The sequence below is a fragment of the Cibotium barometz genome, chromosome 39 (assembly GCF_041138505.1).
Source record: "Cibotium barometz isolate CiBa-2024 chromosome 39, ASM4113850v1, whole genome shotgun sequence".
NCBI classification, from domain to species: Eukaryota; Viridiplantae; Streptophyta; class Polypodiopsida; order Cyatheales; family Cibotiaceae; genus Cibotium; species Cibotium barometz.
The window spans coordinates 11918730-11926876 of NC_141084.1; the positions used below are offsets into that span (position 1 = coordinate 11918730).

Genomic DNA, 8147 nt, shown 5'->3' on the forward strand with positions numbered 1-8147 from the left:
GAGAAGAACCCTGTCGTTTGCTGTCGCCAGCACGACGGACAATCACACGCGTTCACACAGAACAAGAAAGAAGAGCATGGGCAGGCCTGCCGCCCGCCCAGTCTCCAGCTCAGGCTGCCACTCCTGGTACTATCCATTATTGGCCAGTGGCCCAATCTGAAAAGTTCATTGAACCCTGGACTCTGAAGGCTCCTCTCTATCCAGCACTTGGGGGCGATTTCCACGCGATACAGTAACTGGGGCCTTGGGCCCAGAGTCCCGGCAAGCCGTTCACACGTGCCCACTTTACCTTCACAAAGCAGCCGTTCACACGTGCACGTCAATGGCGATTGTTTTGTTGCTGTTCCAAAATCGTCTCTGAAAATTGTTGTTTATTTGAAAGTACACTACTCACTTTCAAATAAACAACAAAAAATATACATCCCAGCCAAGTCAAAAATAAAACAGAAAAAAAAGGAAATTGTTGTTTATATTTCTAAGTACACTTACTTAGAGGTCCAATTGAGGGAGAAAAGCAGCTTAATTTTCCATGACCCCGGAAATTAGAGGGCAATAACCTTAACCTTCTCTTGATTTTTGGGCTCAATTGGAAGCTCTCGATTGACCGGCTGGCGAGGCTATCCTTTACCTGAACACTCAGCCAGTTAAGGAGTCCTCGTTGGCATGAGGATGCCCAGTCGTTAGAGAAACCAACCGGCTGTGGCCGGGCAGCACCAGATGCGATCGTAATGCCAGGAAAGCAAACGTGGGCAGTTCAGTTGAGCGAGGGTGGAGATAAAACGGCTCAACTGCGCGTGGGAACAGCGTCTTAGTACAAAGGGTAAGAGAGTGTATCTTCAGTATTATATTTAACACATTTGATTATTATACCATAGGTTATAGAATATACTTTTGGCTCTGATGAAGGGATTGGCTAGGGGGCGCGCATGCGTGACCTTGTACACGGGTGACGGGACGGTTTTGCTTGCCACTCCCAGGGCCTGTCAACATCGCTACATCCTTTCGTACACCTACCTAACCCCTCTTCATTCTCGACCCTTTCTTTTGTTTTTTTTGTTTTTTCCTGCTTTTTGGAGGATTTTTTTTCTCTCGTGATGTTTTTCAGCCCTCGTGTCTCTACTTCCAGGAAGGAGCCGTCCCCTTTGGCCTTTTGTTGTCGTTGTAATTGTAGATCATGTGTGATTGATTGTTACCCAATCTTTCTTTCTTGTATATGCAAGGCAGGAGATAGAGAGAGGTTGTAGTCGTGTGAAAGAGAGAGAATTATTGGTGTGTGAGAGAGAGAATTATTGGTGTGAGAGAGAGAGATTAGTGGTGTAGCAATAATTTCTGTGTGTGTGAGAGAGAGTGAGAGAGAGGGGAGGGAAGGAGTAATTAAGGGTATGTGAGAAAGAGATTATTAGTGTGATATTTATTTTATATGTGTGTGTGTGTGAGAGAGAGAGAGAGAGAGAGGGGGTAACTAAGGGTATGTGTGGGGGTGTGAGAGAGATCATTAGTGTGAAAGAGAGTAGCCATTTGTGTGTTGGAGAGAGTGAGAGACTCATTTGCATGCGTGTGAGAGAGAGAAAGGAAGGAAGTAGTCATTTTCTCGTGTGTGTGCCCGTGTGAGAGAGAGAGTGAGGGGAAGTAGTCATTTGTGTGTGTGTGTGCGTGTGAGTGAGAGAGAGAGAGAGAGAGAGAGGGGGGGGGGTCATTAGTGTGTGTTATAGAGAGAGAGAGAGAGAGATTGTAGTCATTTGGGTCTTGCTTCCTTCATCATTCTCCCACCCTACCCTCTCATTTCGCCCTACATCTCAAGCTTCCTTTTTTTCTCCTCCTCAAATCATGGTATCAGCTACTAGCCATCTTCTTTATATATATATATATTTATTTATATTTATATCTCATTGATCACCCCCTACAACCTGCATGCTTTTGACCCTCTTTGCCCTCATCAAGAGTAAACCCTCCATAGCCTCATCAGAGTACACCCTCCATAGCCATCATCAGAGTGCACTTTCTCCATAGCCATCAACAGTGTCATCACAAGCCTTTACATTAATGACTCGTCATCTTCATTTTCCTTTTCCTCTTCATGCTCATCTGTGAGGTGATCTAGGAAGAAGGCTAGGATAGTCCTCTTTAATTCAATTAAAAAGAGAGGGTGAAAGAGAGGGAGACGAGATACACGCTTCAGGGTTTTGTCCGCTGGTTGTCCGGGCAACACCGACTTTTCCGAAAAAACGCCACCGTCCGTTTCTGCGTTTGGAGTGTCGTCTTCTGCTTTGCTTTGGCTTGCCATTCTCAACAACAACAAAAACATACCAAAACAACAACAGTTGAAAACACTTGCTTTTGCTGTATATTGTCCTGCATGAGGATCAATAGTCAGGGCCAGCTTAGCCCTACTTCAATTAATGTTAATGTTCAGCCTACTGTTATAGCTTAATCTTTGCAATTAGTTGATTATCTCTAGTCAATCCAAGCCAGATCTCTGCACAGCGTCTCTTCACTGCATCAGATCCTGCAACACAGTACATAACGTAAGTTCACCCAGAAAAATTCTAACGTAATTTGATTAATTTCATCATGCTTGAATCCAACTCTCGTTTGATATAGGTTGCCGATCAGAACATAAATCATATATAACGCATCAAGCCCTACCTTCATCACAGCTACCTGACGGAGTAGCTACGGCTTCATTTGTCGGACGGAACCCTAACCAACCATTAGAGTCCCGCCGACTCATCGCTGCTTATGATGTTACGATCCGACGGTTGTCTAACGTCCGTTCTGTGCTTTCTTACAGGTCCCACAAGGAATGGAGAATTCCGTCGGCAGCCACGACGTTGTCATTGACGATCCGGAGCAACCGTGCCTAGGTCCGGCAGATGATCCGCCGACGTTAGCTGCGGTTTTGGACGGAGGTTCCGGCAACAACTGTTACTGGACCTCCATATTGCTCAACGGCCTCATGCAGAGCAGCAGCAGCAGCACCCATACTACTGGCCGGGCGCCAAACCAGTTCGCCGCTGGCCAGCACGGCCAGGTGCCCACCGCCGCGCCAGCGGCCTCCTCGCCTTCTTCCTCGTCTGTCCATGACCAACCTATTGAAATGTTGGCAAATAATTGCACTTTGGCTAATGATCCGGAAAACGCCGTTTGGGGACAAGAGTTTTTGTAAGCTCTCTCTCTCTCTCTCTCTCACACACACACACACACACACACAGATTATTGATTCGCATATCACGCAAACCATGCGCTTAATTATCACATGCCAGTATAAAACCTTAGAATGTTTAATATTTAATAACCAGAAGTAGAGAAATTAGCCTACATCAAGCAAAGCATTACAGCATTCATACATGATACAACGATTCAGAAATACATTAAGGTTAGCATTACAGTATTGATACATGATAAAACAAACTAATACGAAAGATTAAGTTTTTATGCATAATAAAGCAAATCATATGTAGATGAAACAAAAGGTGCAGTGCTGGAGTTATCATGAATAGACCATGAAGCAAAAGCAATGCACTTATCTTGCATAGATAAGGCAAAATCACTGCAATATTTATAGATGTGTACATTAAAGCAAGATATTGTTGATCTTTTGACTATGTAAGTATGTAGATAAAGATAAGGCAATGCAATTTACATTAAAGCAAGATATTGTTGATCTTTTGACTATGTAAGCATGTAGATAAAGATAAGGCAATGCAATAATTTTCCGTTTAGAGCAGAGCATTGGTGATCTATAAGTGGGTATGTATGCATGTGGACTAAGGAAAGTAGTGAAACATTGCTATAATCATAATGCATACAGTAAAGAAATGCAATAAAAAAGGCAATTATTAAAACGAGATGGAGCAAAGTGGAATAACTATAAGTATACACACAGATGAAGGCAAGCAAAGCATTGCAGGTATCATAGAATATAGGTAAAGAGAAGCATTGCAATTATGATATAATATTGAGCTAATTGAGTTGGTTTTACTGGGTGGTTATAATGGTGTGCAGAAGTGGGCCTATATGTGAAGCCAAGCCGAGTATACATGCATGCTCTGATGATGGACTGCAGGAGCTGCTTTATCCCAGAACAATGCGTGAGCTCCTGTTTTCCGAACAGCTAAAGCTGGATCAGTCGCCGACATGGGATTTTCTGCAGCAGCAGGTGGCCAAAGGCTTTGCTTTCCCTCTAGCCCCGGACAAAATGAGCATGGCAGCCGCCCACCACAACGTGCAGAGCGCGGACATTAAACCCGCCCACGCTCTCCTCCACCATGATTACTCTCGTCTCAGTGTGGATGACCGCCTGAGTAGCAGCACGGCCAGCAGCACGCTCTCTGACAACAACACCAGCAACAACATAGATCAGTGGGCGGCGCCCAGCTCAGCTCAGTGTGACCAGCAGCAAGCTCGCACGTGCTCCATGCACGTGCCACACAGCATTTTGCAGCAACAGCAGCAGTTTGACCACAGCCGTGTGAAGCAAGAGTACAACATTATCCCCACCCCCTCACCTTACAGTAATTATCCCAAATCAAACAGCCCAATCAGCCCCTTCTTGCTTCACCATCACCACCAGCAGCAAAATCAACGGTTAATTAACCCTAATTATGCAGGAAACATCATTAATGAGGCCATGATTAATGTAGACCACAAGCTTAATAACAGATTGTGGCCCCCCTCACCCCTCCATGCTAGATTTGAGCATGCTGGTTTGCCTTCCCCAGCTGATCATTGCCTTCCCAAACATCATAATGAAATGGTAGCTTTCTCTAACAGTCTGCCTTTAAGACAAGGTGGATTAGACGCTAATTACTTTCAGCCTGAGCTAATACAGCAAGTCCATGGGGGTCTTATCACCTCTGATCGCCACATCAATACTTCTTTGCAATACATCAACCACCCTTCCCATATCGGAAAGAAATCACGACCGATGGAGGTGAGTACTACGAAACCTAGTTTTTTTTTTATGTTTTATTTGTAACGCATAGTTTTATTTCATTAGTGAAGTGGTTGAATGCTTTAGTAAAATAAGCTAGGGAGATTAATATTGACTCTACTTTGTTAATTAGTGGCTAGTTATATATTGAGTATTTGAGTATTAAATGCAGTTTGTTTATAACATGCTCAACCCATTAATTCTACTTCAAATACTATGGGGCCTAATTACAAGGATTTAACTCTTTGTTCTTGGGCCTTGGCTCATGTTGTTAAGTGGTTGAGTATACATATATAAGTGAGATCTATGTGAGTATTAATAAGTATAGTTTGCCTATATAAAGGATGGCTATGCTAAGGGGTTGTGCACATGCACCACAAATGCCCTCATTCATGTGCATTGGTGGCCACTTTATTGGGCCTCACAACAATGGTCGTGTGGAAACTTAGTGCCCGTTTGTGCATCTGGAGGCCTGCCCATTTGTATGGTCACCATATGTGATCCCTTGTGGAGAGTGCCCACCCCATGCAAGGTACAAATGGCCCACGACCACCCATTTTACCTATGGCGAACACATGTACACCAACTTTGTACAACCCCACTTTCTCACAGTGGTCTCCTCCCTCAAGCAATATGTCGCATAGGACCCTCGTCCAGTGCTAAAATTTGAAGCCTTCAGAGGGCTTCAAAGCCCTTCAAACCTTCTTTAAAACCTTCTAAAGAAGGCCTCATAGACAATAGGGTTGAAAAAAGAAGGCCACTAATACCACTTAGAAAATAGTGTTGAAAAAAAAGGCCACTAATTTTGAAAATTTCTTTAAATCTTAGACATAAGGATACATATATCGAAAATAGGGTTGAAAAAAGAAGGCCACTAATAGGTAGAAGGCCATCAATGGGATTTATATATATATATATATATATATAGATCTATATAGATATAGATATGCATATTTGTAAAAATTTGGCCTTCTAATTTAAGGTTAGGGTTGCCTTGCATATACGGAAAATAGAATTTGAAGATTTGTTTAAATCTTAGACGTAAAGATAAAAAGGTCGTAAATTTTAGGTTAGCCTTCAAATTTAGGCTCTGCCCTCATTTCGGGTGTGAACACCTCCACGCGTGTGCACAGAGTGTGAGTGGTCTGAGCTAGAAGATGGTAATTATACAGCTTAATTATGGTTTAATTGATAAAGCAGATTTTATTGAGCTTTGTGTGTGCGCGCGCGCGCGCTGCTGTGCGTGTGTGTCTCTGTGTGTGTGTGCTGTGCTGTGTGTGTGTGTCTCTGTGTGTGTGCTGTGTGTGTGAGAGAGAGCTAGAAGATGGTAATTATACAGCTTAATTATGGTTTAATTGATTTTGTTGTGCTGAGTGTGTGCGCGCGCGCGCGTTGCTGTGCGTGTGTGCGTGTGTGTGTGTGTGTGTTTTTTAATCTGATTTATTCTCACCGCGTGATCTTCGATGATGGGACGGGCACAGGCCGGTCAAGTTGACGATGCTAAAGATTTAGTACCTCCTGATCAAAAGCCAAATATTATTCCTCTCCCTTGTAACAAGCAGCTTTCGGAAGAATATAATTTCAAAAGGTCTCGGGTTGAACAACCCCCCCCCACGTCCTCTTTCAAGGTCAGTCATTAACGTCCCCTCTTAATCCCTTTTTTTTAAAATAATTAATCATTCCATCAACGTACTTAGTACTTTCCTGAAGATTAAAAAATAGCTGTTTTTTCATGCAACAGAGCCAGCCAGTCCGGAAAGAGAAACTTGGAGAACGAATAACAACCCTTCAACAATTAGTTTCTCCTTTCGGAAAGGTCATTAGCAGCCCTGATTTGTGTTAATATAGTTGAGTTAATTCAGTCATTTCATTGCCCTAATTCCTGTTACTGTAATTCAGTTAGTTTAATTAAATTTCAATCATCTCCAAATTAATCCAGTTGCAACCCTAATTTTTCTGCTTTGTTGATAATATCGTTGGTTAATCTAGCTTAACCCTAAACATTACATGTGATTTTTATCAGACGGACACAGCATCTGTATTGCTTGAAGCGATTGGATACATCAAATTCCTTCAAGGACAAGTTCAGGTAGCTCTCCTTCACCCAAACTTAACTACAAAATTAAACACTTAATCGAGCTTTCTGCATTGACTAAAACGTCATTAAGTGAAACGTTCTTCTCTCATAGCAGGCATTAAGCTCGCCATACTTCAAAAGCACAAGCAGCACAACGGCTCAGAATGTATGATCAGCTTCTTTCCTGCTCCTTGATATGATTTTCAATAATTGTGCATTATTAGGCCTTGATGAAGATAATTAGTTAGAAAATGCCGTGATTAAGAAAAGGTGGCGGTGTTGCAGGGGGAGAGAAACCAAAGCACAGATGAAGCCAAGCCAGATCTAAGGAGTAAAGGACTTTGCTTGGTACCTTTGTCTTGCACCATGCAAGTAGCAAATGATAATGGGGCAGATTATTTGTATGGAGGAGCCTTCAGATGATTAATGGTGGCAATTATAAGGCTCATTGCTGGTTAATTAATTAGCACGATTAATTATTCTCTAGTCTAAGGTCGAAACATAGGACCACATCAAGGGGGAAAAAAAGCAGTTTGGAGGCTTGATTAAAGCAGGGTTTGGGAAAATAGAAGGTTCACTTTGCCTATTTGGATTAACAATTAAATCCTTTTCACTCTAATGTGAAAGGAAAACTCTCTAAGATTATAAGGTTTTACCCATTAGATGGCATAATGGGCTTCTAAAGAGTGTTGCCAAATGTTGATATTTTAGGAAGATTTCATGTATTACCTTAAGCTTTGGGTTTTTCCCAAACCCTGAATTAAACAGCCCTCTATAATTGATCGGTTTCCTAAGTCGTGAAAATAAACTCCAAGCTTTTATGTGAGTTGAGAATGGCAATAAAGTAAAGTTTTTGTGTGCAAATATATTGTGAAAACTGGCTATGCCTTAGACTTAATGTAAGCTTTTGATTATATGTTTTACAGCGGTTTTATTGATGGTTTTAATTGTTCTTTTCATAAATAATTTTATGAAGACGTATATGCCTATGCTTAATAAGCTTTTGTGAGTACCCAATCAAGCTTACTAAGCTTTTGTGAGAGCACCCCCACTAGGTTGGTTGTAACATGACATGTGTATTCATATACCAAATACAAAAAATTTCTTTTATGTTAAACACGAGTATACCCCCTCCAC

At 42.1% G+C, this 8147-nt stretch overlaps 1 protein-coding gene across 2 annotated transcripts; it reads left to right on the top strand.

Annotated features, from left to right (window-relative positions):
* The first annotated feature begins 1676 nt into the window (after positions 1 to 1676).
* Positions 1677 to 7874, top strand: LOC147615728 (uncharacterized). Of its 2 annotated transcripts, none has more exons than XM_086778310.1 (8): positions 1677 to 2525; positions 2792 to 3162; positions 4006 to 4933; positions 6415 to 6561; positions 6675 to 6749; positions 6957 to 7022; positions 7126 to 7176; positions 7296 to 7874. In XM_086778310.1, the coding sequence occupies exons 2-8, from the start codon at positions 2804 to 2806 to the stop codon at positions 7431 to 7433; spliced, it is 1764 nt and encodes a 587-aa protein (XP_086634436.1). In that variant the 5' UTR covers positions 1677 to 2525; positions 2792 to 2803; the 3' UTR covers positions 7434 to 7874. The 2 variants fall into 2 exon arrangements, with proteins under 2 accessions (XP_086634436.1, XP_086634435.1); XM_086778309.1 differs by having other exon boundaries at positions 1680 to 2525; positions 7123 to 7176.
* The last annotated feature ends 273 nt before the right edge of the window (positions 7875 to 8147 follow it).